The sequence below is a fragment of the Erpetoichthys calabaricus genome, chromosome 6 (genome assembly GCF_900747795.2).
Source record: "Erpetoichthys calabaricus chromosome 6, fErpCal1.3, whole genome shotgun sequence".
Classification (NCBI taxonomy): Eukaryota; Metazoa; Chordata; class Cladistia; order Polypteriformes; family Polypteridae; genus Erpetoichthys; species Erpetoichthys calabaricus.
This window is the reverse complement of record NC_041399.2, coordinates 198,659,457-198,681,739: the sequence shown is the minus strand read 5'-3', so window position 1 is coordinate 198,681,739 and position 22,283 is coordinate 198,659,457. Positions and strand designations below refer to the sequence as shown.

The 22,283-nt window shown below is 41.2% G+C and overlaps 1 protein-coding gene across 1 annotated transcript in view; it reads left to right on the top strand.

Annotated features, from left to right (window-relative positions):
- Window positions 1-22,283, top strand: part of sspo (SCO-spondin) — a 417,885-nt gene that overhangs the window by 118,857 nt on the left and 276,745 nt on the right. The window contains exons 30-37 of the mRNA XM_051928802.1: window positions 39-272; window positions 1,607-1,729; window positions 4,852-4,922; window positions 10,374-10,596; window positions 11,569-11,721; window positions 14,615-14,749; window positions 17,505-17,687; window positions 18,417-18,567. Coding sequence (XP_051784762.1) covers window positions 39-272; window positions 1,607-1,729; window positions 4,852-4,922; window positions 10,374-10,596; window positions 11,569-11,721; window positions 14,615-14,749; window positions 17,505-17,687; window positions 18,417-18,567 — 1,273 coding nt within the window. The remainder of the gene's footprint in view (window positions 1-38; window positions 273-1,606; window positions 1,730-4,851; window positions 4,923-10,373; window positions 10,597-11,568; window positions 11,722-14,614; window positions 14,750-17,504; window positions 17,688-18,416; window positions 18,568-22,283) is intronic.

The following is a 22,283-nucleotide window of genomic DNA, read 5'->3' as shown; positions in this document are numbered from 1 at the left end:
CCTGTTTTTGTAAAAAATGACTTTGTGTTTGCTTGCAGGAAACTGCAGTGCCCACGAATTCCTTTGTGGAAATGGGGAATGTAAACCTAAAGCCTGGCTGTGTGATGGAGAAACAGACTGTGGAGATGGCAGTGATGAGGTTCGCTGCTATCAGCCGTGTGGGCCCGATGAGTACCAGTGCCATGGCAGTGGAGAATGTATCCATCATACCCAGCTTTGTGATGGCAAACCAGACTGCCGAGACCAGTCCGATGAGAGTCTAGACAACTGTGGTAAGATTAAATAGATTTAAAGGGTCATTATTATCACGAGTACAGAAAACAGTGAAATTCTTACTTGCATGTGCTATGCATCGCTTCCTGGGTCCTCCCTGCGTGGAGTTTGCATGTTCTCCCCGTGCCTGCGTGGGTTTCCTCCCACAGTCCAAAGACATGCAGGTTAGGTGGATTGGCAATTCTAAATTGGCCCTAGTGTGTGCTTGGTGTGTGGGTGTGTTTGTGTGTGTCCTGCGGTGGGCTGGCACCCTGCCCGGGATTGGTTCCTGCCTTGTGCCCTGTGTTGGCTGGGATTGGCTCCAGCAGACCCCCGTGACCCTGTGTTCGGATTCAGCGGGTTGGAAAATGGATGGATGGATGTGCAATGCAATCTACTACAGTGACAAAACGTAATGGTAGGACAGCTCATACGATGCAGATTTCTTCAAACATCAACATGTCATTTCATCTTGTTCAATTAATTGGTGTAGTTTATCAACATTTTAATACGAATTCACAGCAAAATGAGAATTTCATTCATCATATTTTCTTCTGGGTACTTGCCAGGTAAGGGTAGTCAAACCCAGAATCCCGAGTTTGAATCCTGCACTTGGCCATTGCCTGTGCAGAGTTCTCCTTGTATCTCTGTGAGGTTTTCCAGATACTCAGTTTTCTCTTCCACATTTCAAACATGTGTTTGTGTGTGATGTGGACTGGAATTTCTAATCTGGCCGTGTGTTTAAGTCCAGTAAGGGTAATATATTTTGTAGATAAAAATAACTGTTGAACTAAATCCTCAAACACAGCATTTTCAATGATGTTTTATACATTGGCAGTATCATCAGAATTGATACCTCTCACGGTCATCCATTGGTTGTCATTACTGAGGACCCCAATGTAATAATGTTCAAAGATGACAGTAAAGCTTCTTACTGTAACACTGACCTGGTAAGCTAAAGTATTTCAGATCCACTCAGAAACATTAATGCAAGGTTAGTAGGTTTATTTTCTGGACTTTATATTAAAAACAGGACTGACTGAAGCTGTTAGCTGTAGTTGCACTCGTCAATGATGTGAACATTTATTGGAGGGTCAAAAAAGTTTATGTTTTACTTCAGTTTTGATAAAGAATGTCAAGCAGGGAGATATTACACTATTCTCAATTCAATGGCCTGTTGTTTCAAGACTTGACATGGCCACCAGCTTTTCCGGGGTCACCTCGTTCATAAAAATGTGCAGTTTCAATGTGGACCAAGTTTAGAAGATCAGACTGTGCAAAAAGCACAGCAATATAAGGAAATTCTTTTACAACTCAATTTCACGATTCTTATCCCCATTTTTTCATATTGTAGGTTCAACTCAGATCCCTCCATGCCCTGGAAAGTTTCCCTGTAATAACCGTGTGTGTGTAAACACCTCCCAGGTGTGCAATGGCATCCCAGAGTGCCCTCTCGGAGAAGATGAGCTACAGTGTGGTGAGTGAAAATGTTCTGGTGCTTCTTTCTGAGAATATTTGGCTTTTTCAATTGATAGGCAGTCAGGAAGGCCATATTTATTGAATCTTAACCAGACTAATCAGTTACGTTCCAATGTACCCCCTAGGTTGATACTTCCCTACCTGAACCTCTGAGACAAAAAACATTCAAAGAGTTAGGCCAAATTAACATTAAATGGGTTTATTTGATTTTTTAAACTCAAAACAAAGCATAAATAAAAGAAGATTAAAGTATTATAAAATACAATAAGCTAACTTATTTTCTACAACTGGAAAATCTGAGTCAATCAACCATCTGTCCTTTTTTGTAATCCAAACCATGGAAAATTGTGTTAAATTATTATTATTATTATTATTTTGTTTCTAACCATATAGAGTGCATATATACAGGTGGAATCCTGTTATAATTAAACTCATGGGACCATAAAAATATTACGTTATAATGGAAATTTCGTTATAACGAATATGGGGAGAATATGTATAGTATTGTGACTGGGACTGCTGGTGATTCACTATGTCTAATGACAGCGGCGCAAGGACAGCTCCATAGCTGCTCTGCTGTGTCTGGTAAACAGTAAACCAAGGGCAAAGCAATTGGATGTCCTCTGAAGTATAACAATACTAGTGGGCTCTGCCCCCTGCTTGCTTCGCTCGCCAACCTCTGTGCAGGCGCTATGCGCTAGCCACTTTACGGCTCTGCTGCTCGTGTATTGGGAAGCGGATGTACAATATGATACATAATGAAGATGATATAATCATTACTAAGACCAGAAATCTCCTTTGTATGGCATCATACACCTGAAGGCTGGCGTAGAATGAATGGACATGCCCAGAAGAAGTGGTGGCAATGGACTCATTGAGCTATAAAGTGCATACAAGAGCGTGATTTTTTCTTTAACAAATATATTAAGCTTGGAACAAACAAATATACTGTACCAGACTTATAACGAGAAATGAAGGTACTCTTTGCAAAGGCACCAATTGCAGATACTTGAAACCTGATACTTGTCCCCAGACAATAACATCTAATCTTGAGGCTATATATACTAAACAATGAAAAAATCAGCAACCTCTCATCAGAATCACTTCACAGTCTTTGAAGAACTGTGTCAACAGGTTACTGACTGGATGGCTGTGAAGCTCTGGAATGAAGGCCAGACAGTGTCTGCTTGTGGCAGCTCATGATCAGGCACTTAACACACACTATCTCTTGAAGAATATTCTCAAGATGGATGTTGATAGCAAGTTCAGGATATGCCAGCAACATGAAGAGCACATCAGTCATGTTAGTGCCAGATGCTCAGGGCTAGCGTCAAATGAATACACTCATCAACACAATCGAATAGCTAGCAATGTATACTGGTCAATGTTCTGAGAGCTTGGTCTGCCAGTATCTGATCATTGGTTGGTCAAGACCAATCTGAAAAGCTCATTGAGATGGGGAACACCTACTGTATGTCATGTACAATATGGTTGTCAATACCAGTTGTACCTTGGGAACAAACTGACTGGAGATTATTCTCTATGACAGAAGTGAAAGATGATGTCTATTCATCGACATAGCTGGTTCAGATGATGTAAACATCTCAGACAAAGAGATACCTCAACCTTGAGATTGAGATTTTCCACATTTGGGACACATAGGCTTGTGTGACTCAGAATCGAAGCACACTTGAACTGCTTGACCAGGTTCTCCAAAAATATCTTGATGAACTGCCAGGTAAAGCAATTGCTGCCTAGGTGCAGAAGATTGTCCTCACTGGAATTGCCCACATGCCTTGTAAAAGTCCTGATTCTTGGATAATACTGTAAGACCTAAGGAACTCAATGTGTTCCCAGTAAAAATCAAACAGCACAAACTGAGAAACAACAGCAACATTTATTTCTATAGCACATTTTCATACAAATAATGCTCAAAGTGCTTTACATGGTAAAGAAAGTGAAAAAAAAGACAAAATAAGAATTAAAATAAGAGAACACTAATTAACATACTGTAGAATAAAAGTAAGGTCCGATGGCCAGGGAGGACAGAAAAAACAAAAAAAACTCGAGACGGCTGGAGAAAAAAATAAAAACTGCAGGGGTTTCAGGCCATGAGACCACCCAGCACTCTCTAGGCATTATACCAAACATAAATGACCTCAATCAGTCCTCATTGTATTCAGGGTTCTCATGGAAGGACTTGATGATGATGGTCACGTGGACTTCTGGTCTTTAATCCATCAATGTTGGGACTTCACAGTGCTTTGATTAGGTGGTGGTGGCACAGATCGCTGCCACAGAAAACCGTAAAAAGAACAGAAGAGAGAGTAGGGGTTAGTACGGATTTTGGAGACACCATAAATAATAATGTAATTCATTGGATATACAGAGCGTCAGGATTAAATTAAAATGAAGCTATGAGAAAGCCATGTTAAAGTAACGTGTTTTTAGCAGTTTTTTAAAGTGCTCCACCATATCAGCCTGGCGAATTCCAATTGGTAAACCATTCCAGATTTTAGGTGCATAACAGCAGAAGGCCGCCTCACCACTTCTTTTAAGTTTAGCTCTTAGAGTTATAAGCAGACACTCATTTGAAGATCTAAGGTTACGATTTGGAGTGTAAGGTGTCAGACATTCTGATATATAAGATGGAGTGAGATTATTTAAGGCTTTATAAACCATAAGCAGTATTTTAAAGTCAATTCTAAATGGCACAGGTAACCAGTGTAGTGACATCAAAACTGGGGTGATGTGCTTGGATTTTTGTTTCAGAGTTAAGATTCTGGCAGCTGCATTCTGCACTCGTTGCAATCGATTGATGTCTTTTTTGGCTGGTCCTGAGAGGAGTGTGTTACAGTAATCACAACAAAAGCGTGAACTAATTTCTCAGCATCTTGCAATGTTATAAGAGGTCTAACTTTTGCTATATTTCTTAAGTGAAAAAATGCTGTCCTAGTGATCAGATTAATATGTGAAAGGATACATGAAACAAAAGGATAATAATAATTACATATATTATGAAAATCACCATGTAGTAGATAATCAAGTTTTTGTTTCCAGGTTCTGTTCTTCCACTTCTTATTATGCTAACTTCATCTCATCCTTTTTTAAATCCATTAGGCAAGAACATCTCCACCAGCCCTTGTCCAGAGTTTACCTGTAATGATGGCAGCTGCATTAGCTTCAACCAGGTACAGTGGTGCTATACAGAAATTGCCTGGTCACTGAATGAGTCCACTTTCATGTTTTCCCAGTTTGTCTGGTTTATCTCTCACATATGACAGGAGTTGTGCATCTTAGGCTAATTGGCAAATCCACACTGGCCGACGTGGGTGTTCAGAGGTCATGTGATGAACTAGCATCCATCCTGGGTCTGTTTCCTGCCTTGTGCCCAGTACTGCAGGGGTAGGCTGTGGCCCTGTGCGACTTTAAATTAGATTAAGCAGATTTGAAAATGTGATACGTTTCTTTGCTATATTACTCAAAATAAAGTTCAAAGCTAAATATTCTGATATGTGTCCTGCTCTTCGTCCTCCCTGCCTTGAATAAGACATTGAATGGAAGAGTCCTTTGTGCTGAGTGCTGTAAGAACATGTCATGTTTTACAAAGAAGAATAAACCATTCAGTCTTTGAAGACCATTTGGACATTTAACACTAAGATGTTAAAATATCTTATGCAGATATTTTTAAAATTCAATTCATCCATATGATTCAAAGGGCTGGTTTTGAATGCATTCCTTAATTCCTCAGTTTCTACCATGGGTCCTTGATGCATCTGGTAATAATGGCTTCTTGTTCTTGCAAAAAAGCAGTACCCTTATTAAAGGAGTGGGTAGCATTTACAGTATGTCCTGCTCCTTGTTTCATCCTCTGCCTCCCTCACAGCTTTACATTTCTTCATGTTCAGAAGATGTTCTCCTTCATCTGAGTTACAAGCTCACTAGACTAATGCACATTTGTGTTTCTTCATTACGTTATTTTGTGAATATCCTGAATGGAATTCAAGGCTGTCCTTCAAAAAGGCTTAAAACTGTAGCTCACATTTTCAGTCTTCTAATGCTGATCCTGATTTCTGATTAACAACACAAGTAACTGTAGCCAGTAGGGGGCGCTAGCTCCCTTGTTGGAATAAGTTCTTTAGTAATTGCGGCGTGTTACATAACCCGAATCTATATAGATATGCAGTGGCGGACCGTGCATTTCACACCTAGGCCTTCAGTAGTGCTCCGTCTGAATCAACCTGCCCCTCAAAAACTAATTTATGGTTATAAAAACCATCATAATATTCGGAAATACAGTATAAAGAGCCGTTGTATCGCAGATAGATAACTCCTGTAGCCACAATAAATGCCTTTATTGAATAGACAAACCAGGGGTGAACAAGTTCCTTTCTACTGCAGCTACAGCCGTGACACACATAAAAAACATCAATAATAACTCATAAACTTGCAATATTATTTAGGAAAATCGTAACATTTTACTCACCAAAAATTCAGATTATTTGTAAACAAAATCCATCCTCCTCTCTTTCCTCAAAAACAGTTCAATTACTCTGTCATACAGATTATCCGTGCGCTTCAGTTCCATCACGAAGTCCCTTTCTATCGCCATCGAAGCTAATGCTGAAAGTCAAACCTGCCCTGTCGTATTTCTGGCATAAGTTTTAATTCGCTTTAGGGCTGAAAATATCCGCTCGACAGAAGCAGTGGACACGGGAATGCTCACCGCCAAACATACCAATGTGTAGTAGCTGCCCCATGATGCTCTCATTCAGATTTTTCTATTACACCATCCTATCCAATCAACGGGTCTGAATACGGTGACGTTGCCGTACGCCTGCTAGAGGGCCCTAGTGAAACCAACTCAAAATCTGATTGGTTGAAGCAACAGTTTAATCGACATTGATTTTGTGTTAGAGGGCCTGCAGAACGGATTGTGAAGGCCTCTGGGCAGACTTCTTTGACTTTGACCCTTCCTGGCAACAAATGATGGTTGAAATGTGATTGGTTAAATGCTTTAATACGAAATTACATGTCAGGAAGCAGGCGCAGCACAACCATCGGAAAAGCTATGAAAGGAAGCGGACAGACTATTTGGAATTATTTAATAAGTATTCATGGACAAAATATAATTAACATCAGTTTGTGATTCAGATATTTTTTTAGGCCAGCAGAGAAGGCCTTGCAGGCCCTGACGGCCCACCACTGTAGATATGATATAAAAAGGCGATACCCCTCCCTTAGTGATACAGCAGTAAGAAATCACATAGGAGAAATAACTTAGCTTTCTTTAATGATGGCTTACGCTGCATAACAGACGAGAAAGCCATGACAAGTCCATTACCAAAGTGGGAGCTCGATGTATACAGTCTGCCATTTTCATCGCTGCGTTGGAAGGATTTTCCGGATCGGATGAAGTTATCTCCCATCCATCCGTCAGCTTCAAAGGTGTGCCGGGTAATGTTCCATGGTTTTATACTCTTTCTCTATGTGCAGGACCCCACTTAGGTGAATAATACAATTCCAAACAAGGCAAAGAGAGGATATAATTTCATGCTGAGTTTGACACACAGAAATAGTGCACGTTGCCCATTTTGCAAGTTGTCCTTAACTTGTCTTGTCTTAAAATGCTTTGCCTAGTAGTTCTAGATGCTAGGCCCCATACTAAATCTGGCTCAGCTGTGCATGTGAGTAGAAATAAAAGAAAAGCAGATTTAAAATATTTGCACAGAGCACAATGACATATTAAACTTATATTCTGATTATAGTAACTCAGTCAGAAATTGTATCAGTGCCAATGTCCAATGTCAAAGCCTTCTGAAGCCCACCAGTGCCATGTTTTTGTTCTTTATTTTGCCTTATACAATTTTTTGTATTAGGAATTTGTTAGTTTTCACATACCCCATGGGGTCAGAGTGCAGGGTCAGGCATTGTACAGCGTCCCTGGAGCAAGGGCAGGTTAAGGGCTTTGCTCAAGGGCCCAGCAGAGTAGGATCTCTTTTGCCACTAACAGGGATTTAAATCGGCAACCTCCAAATACAAGCACAGATCCTTAGCCTCAGAGCCACCCCTCCGCTCCCTACCACTACTTCACCCCTCTCATTCCACTAAGAATCATGGAAGAAAAAGCCACATTAATCAATTATTAAATGGGGGGGGGGGGGGGGGGGGGTTCTTCATTACAGCACATTGATGAATTTAGAATTCCAATTTAAGAATTCTGAGTAAGAACTTTCTACAGCTTTCCAGTTTTAAATATCCTAAGACCCCGTCCCAAATCTGCCCATGTCATACATGACTGAAGAGATTTTAGCTGGCTACCCAAAATATGTGAAACAAAAAGTAGGATACATATTTTTAAATTAGATCATCGTAGACAAGAACAGGCTGTTTGGCCCAACAAAGGTCACCAGTCTTATCCACTTAATTCTTCCAAAATAACCCTAAAGTTTAGTTTTGAAAGTCCTTAAAGTCTTACTGTCTGCCACACTACTTGGTCGCTTATTCCATGTGTCTGTGTTCTCTGTGTAAAGAAAAACTTCCTAATGTTTGTGTGAAATTTATCCCTAACGAGTTTCCAACTGTGTCCCCATATTCTTGATGAACTAATTTTAAAATCACAGTCTCGACCCACTGGACTAATTCCCTTCATAATTTTAAACACTTCATTCATGTCTTCCCTTAATCTTCTTTTGCTTAAACTGTAAAGGCTCAGCTCTTTTAATCTTTCCTCTTCACTCATCTCCTGTAGCCCAGCAATCAGCCCAGTCGCTCTTCTCTGGACCTTCTCTAGTGCTGCTATGTCCTTTTTATAGCCTGGAGACCAAAACTGCACACAGGACTCCAGATGGGGCCTCACCAGTGTGTTATAAAGCTTCAGCATAACCTCCTTGGTCTCAAGGCGCGATATAACCTGACGTTCAGTTAGCCTTCTTAATGGCTTCTGTCTGGCAGTTGATAGCGTTGAGTCCACTATGAGTCCTAAATCCTTCTCATAAGGTGGACTTTCAATTTTCAGACCTCCCATTGTATTCAAACCTCACATTTGTATTTTCTACATGTAATCCTTTACATTTACTGCCCAGTTGCTTCTCTCTGGACCTTCTCTAGCGCTGCTATGTCAATTTTGTAGCCTGAAGACCAAAACTGCACACAGGACTCCAGATGAGGCCTCACCAGTGTGTTATAAAGCCTGAGCAGAACTTCCTGTGACTTGGATGTTATTTTTCTAATGATTTCCAAATTATTGGAAATTACAGAAATAGGTGATTTGTTCTTATCAGATGTTTGCACAGTTCCTGTCTCAACTACATAATACAATGCCTTGCTTTGAACAAATATAAAACAATAGGTATAATAAGTAATCACAAAACCACCCACAGTTAACAGTTTCACATCCCAGAGTTAAAGACAGGACAGCACCTGCCTCCTAAAAAAATATATTTACCTAATGTGTAAGAATTCCCCTTGAAAGGGCTACAATGCAGAACAGGCAAATAAGCTAATAAAGTATCTATCTATCTATCTATCTATCTATCTATCTATCTATCTATCTATCTATCTATCTATCTATCTATCTATCTATCTATCTATCTATCTATCTATCTATCTATCTATCTATCTATCTATCTATCTATCTAGTGAGCATGCAGATAACAAACAGTGTGAAGCAAAAGTCATATAAAATTAAAAGGCAATAAAGCAAAATCCGTAACAGATAAATGTTGTTATTGACATGCATAATAAATTCCACAGCATTTCAGTGATAGATAGATAGATAGATAGATAGATAGATAGATAGATAGATAGATAGATAGATAGATAGATAGATAGATAGATAGATAGATAGATAGATAGATGTGAAAGGCACTATATGATAGATAGATAGATAGATAGATAGATAGATAGATAGATAGATAGATAGATAGATAGATAGATAGATAGATAGATGTGAAAGGCACTATATGATAGATAGATAGATAGATAGATAGATAGATAGATAGATAGATAGATAGATAGATAGATAGATAGATAGATGTGAAAGGCACTATATGATAGATAGATAGATAGATAGATAGATAGATAGATAGATAGATAGATAGATAGATAGATAGATAGATAGATAGATAGATAGATAGATAGATAGATAATTGTGAAAGGCACTATATGATAGATAGATAGATAGATAGATAGATAGATAGATAGATAGATAGATAGATAGATAGATAGATAGATAGATAGATAGATAGATAGATAGATAGATAGATATGAAAGGCACTATATGATAGATAGATAGATAGACGTGAAAGGCACTATATGATAGATAGATAGATAGATAGATAGATAGATAGATAGATAGATAGATAGATAGATAGATAGATAGATAGATAGATAGATAGATAGACATGAAAGGCACTATATGATAGATAGACAGAAGAGACAGAGTCAGTGATCATGACACCTGGTGTCCTGGGCTGGTAGCGCTTACTCTAGCAAGCCCAGATGGTGATCCACTGATACATATGCCGGGTCTCTTTACTGCGAGGCATGCAGTGCTACCACTGTGCCACCCTCATTGAAAGGCACACCTGGCAAATCTGCATTCAGTGCATCCTGACATTTTGATTTCTTATCTTTTCCAGGTTTGCGATGGAGTGGCTGAATGCTCCGATCAGACTGGAGTGCCACCTCTGGATGAACACGACTGTGGAGTATGGCACCCTTGGGAGTCGTGGGGGCCATGCAGCCGAACATGTGGAGCGGGATTTCATAAAAGACAGAGGCACTGTTCAAGTCAAAAGCTGTTAAAGCGCTGTCGGGGTGAAGCCGTTGAAAGGCAGCAGTGCTTTAATGTTGCCTGCCCAGGTAAGCAGCAGGCTGCCCATTTACTTGATAACAGCAGTAATGGAGTGACACACAGTATGATGATAAGGACTGCTATCTAAATAAGGATCCACTTAAAGAAACAAGCAGGGGAGTTAAAACCAAGAGTTTTAAATCTGAGAAGCTCATGTGGGGCAGAAAATCCTGATTTTTATTTTCCAGGTTGGATTAAATATATTTGATATTGTATTGTGAGAAAGCTTTCTAAATCAGTTATATGTGCCATCTAGTCTTTAAATCGACAAACATGGCCTACAGCATAATGAAGGTTGTTTAACATATAGCCTAACTGAAGTGAGACCTATGCTTTTAAGAAGATGCACTTTTATCCCAGTTGTCATGTCATGTCATTTTCTAACCCATTTAATCCTGACCAGAGTCGCGGGGTGGGATTGGGTCAGTTTTATACTGGAGCCTGTCCCAGCTAGCAAACCCTGGACAGGGAACAACTCCCTCACAAGAAGAACACACAGACACACACCCGCACACCAAACACACACACACACTGGGTACCAATTTAGCGTCGTCAACTCATCTGGTTATGAGAGAACTTTTTCTATTTGCATATTTGCTCTCCTGTGGTGGGCTGGCGCCCTGCCTGGGGTTTGTTTCCTGCCTTGCGCCCTGTGTTGGCTGGGATTGGCTCCAGCAGATCCCTGTGACCCTGTAGTTAGGATATAGCGGGTTGGATAATGGATGGATAGATGGATATTTGCTCTCTAGCACCATTGCAGTCAAGAACGTGTTCAGATATGGAACTTCATTGTGTTTAATAGAAATCACAAACCAGTTTACCCGATATACAGCACCTATAGAAAATCATCACACCAGTTGATGGGATCAGAACTGGAGCCTTAGTTATGCCATGAAAGGTTTTCCCAGGCACTGACTATAAATTAAAATGCTAAGCTCTTTATGTGATCTAGTCTTTGTCTCTCACTCTGTCTCTCTCAGTTGATGGAGGGTGGTCACAATGGACAGTATGGTCCAACTGCACTAAGGACTGCAGTGGAGTGGTGATCCGCCGCCGGGAATGCATTGCTCCACAGAACGGAGGCAGTTCTTGCACTTCTCTACCAGGATCATCCCAGGGCTCCCTGGAAATCGGTATGTCATCTCACTTAAGTGTCCCTTGAGTCACATTACTCTCTCTTCTTCTTACAAAAATGCAAAGAGCAGTTTTAAAGTGGGTTGGCTACAGAGGCTGAAGTTCCTGGCCCTTTGCACTTTTTTGGTCCAAATAACTCTCTTTTGCTGATGGAAAAATAAAAATCTGTCCAATCGAGTGATTTTATTTTTGACTCTTCAACTTCAGTATTTAGTATGAATCTCCTGTTAGGACCTAATTCATCTTTCTTATGCACAAGTAGCTGCTTCCAGTTTATTGTAGAAAGCGGAGGAGAAGCTTTGAAGAGCAATTTAGGCTTCTACACCTACGGAAGTCAAGTTAAACATTTTTTAACAGCCATAATAATACACTGATTTTCCAGAAGGATTGTGTAAATGTGACACCGCAAGGATCTCATTTTGAGCACTTTGTGTGTAACACATTAATAATAATAATATATTTTATTTACAGTGCATCCGGAAAGTATTCACAGCGCATCACTTTTTCCACATTTTGTTATGTTACAGCCTTATTCCAAAATGGATTAAATTAATTTTTTTCCTCAGAATTCTGCACACAACAACCCATAATGACAATGTGAAAAAAGTTTACTTGAGGTTTTTGCAAATTTATTAAAAATAAAAAAACTGAGAAATCCCATGTACATAAGTATTCACAGCCTTTGCTCAATACTTTGTTGATGCAAATCTGGCAGCAATTACAGCCTCAAGTCTTTTTGAATATGATGCCACAAGCTTGGCACACCTATCCTTGGCCAGTTTCGCCCATTCCTCTTTGCAGCACTTCTCAAGCTCCATCAGGTTGGATGGGAAGTGTCGGTGCACAGCCATTTTAAGATCTCTCCCGATTCAAGTCTGGGCTCTGGCTGGGCCACTCAAGGACATTCACAGAGTTGTCCTGAAGCCACTCCTTTGATATCTTGGCTGTGTGCTTAGGGTCGTTGTCCTGCTGAAAGATGAACCGTCGCCCCAGTCTGAGGTCAAGAGCGCTCTGGAGCAGGTTTTCATCCAGGATGTCTCTGTACATTGCTGCAGTCATCTTTCCCTTTATCCTGACTAGTCTCCCAGTCCCTGCCGCTGAAAAACATCCCCACAGCATGATGCTGCCACCACCATGCTTCACTGTAGGGATGGTGCCTGGTTTCCTCCAAACGTGACGCCTGGCATTCACACCAAAGAGTTCAATCTTTGTCTCATCAGACCAGAGAATTTTCTTTCTCATGGTCTGAGAGTCCTTCAGGTGTCTTTTGGCAAACTCCAGGCGGGCTGCCATGTGCCTTTTACTAAGGAGTGGCTTCCATCTGGCCACTCTACCATACAGGCCTGATTGGTGGATTGCTGCAAAGATGGTTGTCCTTCTGGAAAGTTCTGCTCTCTCCACAGAGGACCTCTGGAGCTCTGACAGAGTGACCATCGGGTTCTGGTCACCTCCCTGACTAATGCCCTTCTCCCCAGATCGCTCAGTTTAGATGGCTGGCCAGCTCTAGGAAGAGTCCTGGTGGTTTCAAACTTCTTCCACTTATGGATGAAGGAGGCCACTGTGCTCATTGGGACCTTCAAAGCAGCAGAAATTTTTCTGTAACTTTCCCCAGATTTGTGCCTCGAGACAATCCTGTCTCGGAGGTCTACAGACAATTCCTTTGACTTCATGCTTAGTTTGTGCTCTGACATGAACTGTCAACTGTGGGACCTTCTATAGACAGGTGTGTGCCTTTCCAAATCATGTCCAATCAACTGAATTTACCACAGGTGCACTCCAATGAAGCTGCAGAAACTTCTCAAGGATGATCAGGGGAAACAGGATGCACCTGAGCTCAATTTCGAGCTTCATGGCAAAGGCTGTGAATACTTATGTACATGTGCTTTCTCAATTTTTTTATTTTTAATAAATTTGCAAAAACCTCAAGTAAACTTTTTTCACGTTGTCATTATGGGGTGTTGTGTGTAGAATTCTGAGGAAAAAAATGAATTTAATCCATTTTGGAATAAGGCTGTAAAATAACAAAATGTGGAAAAAGTGATGCGCTGTGAATACTTTCCGGATGCACTGTATATAGTGCCTTTCCCATGCTCAAGGCACTTCACAGAGTTTAAGAAAGAACGGCAGGATATACAGTATATAGCATTGTACTAAACCAAATAAATAAATAAAGAAGAGTAAGATAGTGAGGGCATCCAAGATAGCTTATATCAGGGACCAGTGGACAGTACTTGGAAAGCCACAATCGGGTGGAAGGTGGACAAAGCTTGCTGAGGAGGAGTGGAGGAGTAAAGAGAGATGAAAAGGAAGTATTAATACTGTGCTATTGTGCTTGTGGGACTGAGTTGTGCCTGTGGAAAACGGGGAAGGCATTTCCCACGTGGAGAAGAAAAACAAAAGTATCTTTGTTTTATCAGTGTGCCTCTAGCGTCTGTCTGTGTCAGGTTGGGTGGCTGGCACGCTCCCTAGAGTTGTTACACTGTGTAATAGGAGATGGCGTGTCCTGTATGAAGTCAACATAGCAATCCCAGAGTCGCCACTCATTGAACCTTCCCATTTTCCCAGTTGGGAGTAGTAGCACCTCAACCATTTCAGGCACTGGAGATAATTCTGGATCCAAAACAGATGATGCTTGTTACCTGGTGTGGATATGGGCAAAACAACTGCTAACGTAACCATGTGTTGAATATTTAAAGGCAGTGTCTGTGGTGCAACCATTTTTTAACTGATTCTATATCTTAATTGATTGGTGTCCCAAATATAAGCTCAAAACATTGCAGCAATGTATGATCTTGTGAGGTGATATCACATTGAAATCAAGATGTTCTGATGTTTTTGCCCCAGGATTTATATAAATCAATCCTATTACTAAAGAGCTTCTCTTCTCCACAGAGCCGTGTCCCCAGAACAGCTGCCAAAATGTTACTTTATGCCCAGGAGGACTTGTAGCAAGGAAGTGTGCTTCCTGCCCCTTGACTTGTGCAGACCTGGCCAAAGATGTGTCTTGTGGAATAGACTGCTTTTCTGGTAAGAAGAGATGCTACTTTTTGGTCAGTTTGTCAAGACGTTCATTTCAGACTAAACTAAGAGGTTTAACACACACTTATGTAACACATGTTGGTATAGTTTGTGATCTCTTTAGAATTTTTTCTATTTCTTCCTAAATATCACCTACAACATGACCAAATTTTTACATAAGTCTTAAAACTACTTAAAGAGAACCCAATTAAACAACAAAACATTATGTAGTGTGGTCGGGAGTTGGAACAGCCATCTCAAACACAAAGGATTTTGGGGCGCCAACCGGATCATCTCCTTTATTCATCGTCAGATGAATGTAAAGATTTTTATAATAGAAAGAAAAACTTGTGCCCTTGTACTACTCCCCGCTCTGGGGCTTTGCATAAACTGAAAACAAAAAAGGTTCACTTCTTGGAGTGCCATCTTATAGCTTGCTCTGGCCTGGTAAAGGGATGCCCAGCTTTTATGGTAGCTGGATCAGTAAGGGCGGGGTTGGATGCCCTCACTGGGCAGCTTCTCTGGACTCTGAGGTGAAGAAGAAAGAGCAGTAGGGGGGCTTACATGCATGTGACTGGAAGTTGTTTGATTTTAAACAGAAAGTTGCTCGGCGTGTGTTGTGGCGCATGGCATGAACGTGCCAGCGTCTCCCTGGATAGGCAAGTGGAGTAGACAGGGGTGACTGTGGGTGGCAATTGTGGGTCTCAAAGACACAAAAAAAGCATACAGTTAGGTCCATAAATATGTGGACAGAGACAACTTTTTTCTAATTTTGGTTCTGTACATTACCACAATGAATTTTAAATGAAACAACTCAGATGCAGTTGAAGTGCAGACTTTTAGCTTTAATTCAGTGGGGTGAACAAAACGATTGCATAAAAATGTGAGGCAACTAAAGCATTTTCTTAACACAATCCCTTCATTTCAGGGGTTCAAAAGTAATTGGACAATTGACTCAAAGGCTATTTCATGGGCAGGTGTGGGCAAGTCTGTCGTTATGTCCTTATCAATTAAGCAGATAAAAGGCCTGGAGTTGATTTGAGGTGTGGTGCTTGCATGTGGAAGATTTTTCTGTGAGCAGACAACATGCGGTCAAAGGAGCTCTCCATGCAGGTGAAAGAAGCCATCCTTAAGCTGCGAAAACAGAAAAAACCCATCCAAGAAATTGCTACAATATTACGAGTGGCAAAATCTACAGTTTGGTACATGCTGAGAAAGAAAGCAAGCACTGGTGAACTCAGCAACGCAAAAAGAACTGGACGTCCACGGAAGACAACAGTGGTGGATGATCGCAGAATCATTTCCATGGTGAAGAGAAACCCCTTCACAACAGCCAACCAAGTGAACAACACTCTCCAGGGGGTAGGCGTATCGATATCCAAGTCTACCATAAAGAGAAGACTGCATGAAAGTAAATACAGAGGGTGCACTGCAAGGTGCAAGACACTCATAAGCCTCAATAATAGAAAGGCTAGATTGGACTTTGCTAAAGAACATCTAAAAAAGCCAGCACAGTTCTGGAAAAACATTCTTTGGACAGATGAAACCAAGATCAACCTCTACCAGAATGATGGGAAGAAAAAAGTATGGAGAAGGTGTGGGACAGCTAATTATCCAAAGCATACCACATCATCTGTAAAACACGGTGGAGGCAGTGTGAATAAGGCTTGGACGTGCATGGCTGCCAGTGGCACTGGGACTCTAGTGTTTATTGATGATGTGACACAGGACAGAAGCAGCCGAATGAATTCTGAGGTGTTCAGAGACATACTGTCTGCTCAAATCCAGCTAAATGCAGTCAAATTGATTGGGTGGCGTTTCATGATACAGATGGACAATGACCCAAAACATACAGTCAAAGCAACCCAGGAGATTATTAAAGCAAAGAAGTGGAAAATTATTGAATGGCCAAGTCAGTCACCTGATCTTAACCCAATTGAGCAGGCATTTCACTTGTTGAAGACTAAACTTCAGACAGAAAGGCCCACAAACAAACAGCGACAGAAAGCCGCTACAGTAAAGGCCTGGCAGAGCATTAAAAAGGAGAAAACTCAACATCTGGTGATGTCCAGGAGTTCAAGACTTCAGGCTGTCATTGCCAGCAAAGGGTTTTCAACCAAGTATTAGAAATGAACATTATATTTCCAGTTATTTAATTTGTCCAATTACTTTTGAGCCCCTGAAATGAAGGGATTGTGTTAAAAAATGCTTTAGTTGCCTCACATTTTTATGCAATCGTTTTGTTCACCCCACTGAATTAAAGCTGAAAGTCTGCACTTCAACTGCATCTGAGTTGTTTCATTTAAAATTCATTGTGGTAATGTACAGAACCAAAATTAGAAAAAAGTTGTCTCTGTCCAAATAATTATGGACCTAACTGTAAAATGGCTGCGAGAAATAAAGATTGAAGGGACACTGAAATAGAGGATGACCTACACAACTGTAGACTCGGCCTAGCAGATGCAAAATAAATAGTGCGTGATCGCTCTTCTTGAAAGAAAGTGATTTGAGAAGTCCGCCTGCCAAAAGTACCTACAGCTGCATACTGCCCTCAAATCCAAAACTTAGCCAGCTAAGGATAAAGAAAGCAAGAGAGATGCCATAATGTTCATGAATTACTGGCTGCCTTCAAAGGACGAGCTTGTGATTTTGGCATTGCATTGCGTGATTAGTCCTCTGACTTGCCATTTGAAGCCAGATGATTGAGAAATATTTCATGTTCATAATCATTGACCTTATGTCTGGATTTATTTTTTATGTGAAGGTTGCTGGTGCCCTGAAGGCCAACTGATGGATTATAATCAAAATTGCGTTTATCCAGAAGACTGCCCTTGTGAAGTGGACGGGGTACAGTTTTTCGCAGGACAACAGGTTAAAATTAAGTGCCAGATTTGTACCTGCCAGCATGGGAGGCTAGAAGAGTGCCAACATAACCCTGAGTGTACAGGTTTGTGTCTGAAACAAGTCAGTAATTGAATGCTGGAAAAAAATATATTGTGGAAGAGTGTTATATATTTGTTTATAGTGCAGTGAAAAGTATAGCTTGCAGTGCAGATGCCATAGTAGATTTCATTTCAATAACAGCAATCATGTTATTTACATGTGCCAGGTGATAGTGGGTACCTGCTCAGACACTGGCACCTTTTTCCTTTCTTCAAGCCCCAGAACACAGAGGAGATGTGCCTTAATGCTGCACATGATCTGGCACTCTCAGCTGATGGCACACAGCCAGATACTCTTGATTGAAGGGGGCGGGGTCTCGATTCTTCAGCTGGGAGGCTGCTCTACCAGCCAATCCGCAGCATCCTGATTGCCTATGTATGAAGTTGATTAGCATCGAGGCGAGTTCACGCACACACATTTACATGATGATTGTGATTTATAAAGGTGAATTGCCAGGTTTTATAAATCAGATATTTTTTTGGCATGCGCATATGTTCTTTATCAAATCCATGCAAAGTTTTATAAATCAGACCCCTGGAGTTTAGAAATTTAAACTGCAGTAAAGCTAAACCTATGTACTTTTGACTGCGGCTTTGGATGGTAACAGAGGAGTGTGTTGCACGTGAATTTGACATTTTGCACACTCACGCCCAAGAACTGAGAACCTTATGAGGCTGACAGGTACTGTCAGTCTATCGCTTCCCAGCATTCTAAATGGTCTTTTCTTCTTTAGTTAACTGTGGTTGGTCTTCATGGTCGCCGTGGGGTGAATGTCTGGGGCCCTGTGGTGTTCAGAGTGTCCAGTGGTCCTTCCGCAGCCCTAACAACCCTAGTAAACATGGAGGAGGCAGGCAGTGCCGAGGAATCTATCGCAAAGCACAAAGGTAAGTACCCATGAGGGCCTGACAGGCAAAATCTTTGATGGCAACTTAAGTAAATTCTGTTAATGTTATGCATGATCACAGTAAACATTCTCCATCCATCCATCCATCCTCTTCCGCTTATCCGAGGTTGGGTCGCGGGGGCAGCAGCTTGACCAGAGATGCCCAGAATTCCCTCTCCTCAGCCACATCTTCTAGCTCTTCTGGGAGAATCCCAAGGCGTTCCCAGGCCAGCCGAGAGACATAGTCCCTCCAGCGTGTCCTGGGTCTTCCCCGGGGCCTCCTCCCGGTTGGACGTGCCTGGAACACTTCACCAGGGAGGCGTCCAGGAGGCATCCTGATCAGATGCCCGAGCCACCTCATCTGACTCCTCTCGATGCGGAGGAGCAGCGGCTCTACTCTGAGCCCCTCCCAGATGACTGAGCTTCTCACCCTATCTTTAAGGGAGAGCCCAGACACCCTGTGGAGAAAATTCATTTCAGCCGCTTGTATTCGAATACAAGCGAATACAAGTAAACATTCTGAATCATAGAAATGCATTTTTGCTAAAAACATTGTTTGACAGTAATGACACACAGACAGCCATTAGGGGAGTTCTACTCATAAATAAACACGCAGTATGTGCTCTTCAGTACTCAATGAGAGATGGTAGAAAAGGAATTGTTCTGACTACTTTCTGTTTCTAGGCCCATTCCATTTTATATCCATTATAAAACAAGAAGGACAAACACAGCAAGAAGGTTGGGGGTATCCACCCCTTATACTTGGCAGTTAGGTTGAAATTAAAGCAATTAAATGCAAGAGGTCTTTACAGACGTGAGCCCAAAATAGAGCTGAAGTACAAAATGAAAAACATGGCCATTGTAGAGTCGGGTAACAGGAAGAGGTGGGACGGAAGTGGAAGTGACATCTTTAAGAGGCAGATTGATAGGACCAGAAGTGGAAGTGATGTCTCTGAGAGGGTGGAGTCTTCTGTTGGTCAGCAGAGGGAAAAAAAGGAGAAAGATTCAGAGTACGGCATCAATCGTTGGTCTGGCAGAGAAACGCAGTTATTCAAACCATTCAATGGTCTCCCATGCGTATATGTGTGTGACACCATCTAAAATAAGATACAATTTGAATAAACAATCATAAGTTTTACATCTATGTTTTTAAGACATACAGTGGATTCAGAAAGTGTTGAGACTCTTTCACTTTCTGCACACTTTGTTGTGTTTTGATATAATTTTAAAAGGTAAAATTTGAAGTCAAGCAAAATGACACCTTTTATTGGCTAACTAAAAATGCTACAATATGCAGGCTTTTGAGGCAACTCAGGCCCCTTCTTAAGGCAAGATGTAATATAGAAACTGGAATTACCTGTGTCTATATAGACCAGGGGTCTCCAACATTTCTTCTCCTGAGAGCTACTTTTACAAAATGAAAATGGCCGAGAGCTCCTCATGTTTTCTAATGTTTATTCTCATAGCTTATTTCAACCCATACAAACTGAATACGCTTGTTTTGCCTGAACATTCACAAAATGTTGGTGTCCACAACTGACATTTTACATTAAAACATCCCAAAAAATATTTAGTTCACCTGCAAGTGCATTTTTATTGTCTGCGTACATTTTCTAGTGTATCTCATATTATTGAATTAAAACATGAATGCTGTCAGAGCCAAACAATGCAATTCCAAATCCACAGATATGACTTATCCATTTGTCATTTTGTCACATGTCACTGTGTCACCTTATTCACAGGTCCAGTTACATGGGTGATGTGTTTTATTAGTTGGTCAGATGACTGGCACTGCATGGAGTCAACAAGAGAGGCAGGTGTCTGGTGGAGTGGAGCCACTGAGGTTCACTCTTATGGAGTCATTTAAATGTTCGTCTCTCAGTCTTGTTCTGAACTTTGATTTCATGACATTCACGTCAGACTCACAGAGGTATGGAGACCCAAACAAATCAGACATTTTCAGAGCTGCTTGGTGAAGATTCTTATAGTTATCTGGCTCTACTAAGCTCCAGAAATGTTGAGAATGCTGTCAAGACTTTAACTGCATATTATTTTGAAGGTTTACTAATATATCTATATATATAAAATCCTTATGTGCGTCCAGGTGTCCGTGTGTGGGTGTCTTCTGATGAAGTGCGCATGCACGGGGCACGGTGCGATGCGTGATATTACTGTCAGAGAAAGTTAGAGGCGTTTTACGGAAATACAAACCAGTATTACTGCGAGAGGAAATTAAAGGTACACAGTACAGTGACGCATATTACAGCCACATACAAGCCAGTATTACGGTCAGAGGAGATTAAAGGCATATTACCGACGCGCACGCCTGTATTACTGCCAGAGAAAATGAAAGGTATATTACGGATGTACAAGCCAGCGGACGTACAAGACGGTATCCTTCACTAAGGGCGCGCACAAAAAGGCAAGCCTCAATTGGGCGCAGCGAATAAAGGCGCGCGTAAATAAAGATCTGCACCTTTGTTGCTCTTCACATATTCCAGAGCCATTTGAACTAAATTATCTACGAACGCCTTTATTCGCCGCGCTCAATTGAGGTCGCCCTTTTGAAGCTCGCCTTTTTGTGCGCGCCCTTATTGAATAGAGCCGTACAAGACAGTATTACTGTCACAGAAAATTAAAGACACACAATAAACGGCGGCAGCCCACGAAGAACGGTCAGCTCAGCAAGTAAACATCAACAAAAGAAAGGCTGAAAGAAAGAAAAATACGATCAACAAAAAGAATGAGGTCAAAGTCCCTTGCCATTTAATACAGACTGTTCCTACTAATGTGTATGCACTACTGTTCTAGTGCCCGTTATTGTAACGGGCTAAATGACTAGTAAAATATAAAATCCAATGTCTGTCTGTCTGTCTGTCTGTCTGTCTGCTTTTCACAAGAGAACTACTTAACAGATTTAGATCAGGTTTTTTTCTGTAATTTCTTGAACATTCTGGTTGATTTTGCGACTTCTCTCATTTCACTATGTATCACAGTTCGCTTGCAGTACCGATTTCTTTGCGCGAATCCGAGAGAGACGCAGCGGGCCGAGGGGAAGGGCCTTCCTCACTCATACGCCATCTTCAGGGTGTGTTCCTTAACTCTGCTTAGCTAGCGAACGAGAGAACAATTGAATTCAACTTTGTTTGATATTTAAAATAAAGTGTTACTTAGGTCCTGCGGTGGGTTGGCACCCTGCCCAGGAATGGTTCCTGCCTTGTGCCCTGTGTTGGCTGGGATTGGCTCCAGCAGATCCCCGTGACCCTGTGTTCGGATTCAGCGGGTTGGAAAATGGATGGATGGATGGATGGATGTTACTTAGGTCTTGATGAGTTTGAGTCCAGATATTCTCTTAAGTGTCTGCCACTTTGAAAAGATAGACTGCAATTCAGATTGTGGATTGTGATTTTGTGTTAAAAGGATCGTGATATGATTTTTTGGAAAGATCGCCCACCCCTAATTTGACTAATCAAGTTTTCAAATTTATGTAGGATTCATTAGCCCTTTGGTGAGCTACTTGGAAAGGGGCTGTGAGCTACTGGTAGCTCTCGAGTGACATGTTGGAGACCCCGGATATAGACACTAGGACAGATAAAGCACTGGAAAACATTTAGTGGGTCAAGTTAAATGTAGAAAATTAATAGAGCTCTTCAGGCTAAGATTAATTTAGAAAGAGAGAAGAACAATGTATAGTCAAGATTGATAACTGTCCAACAA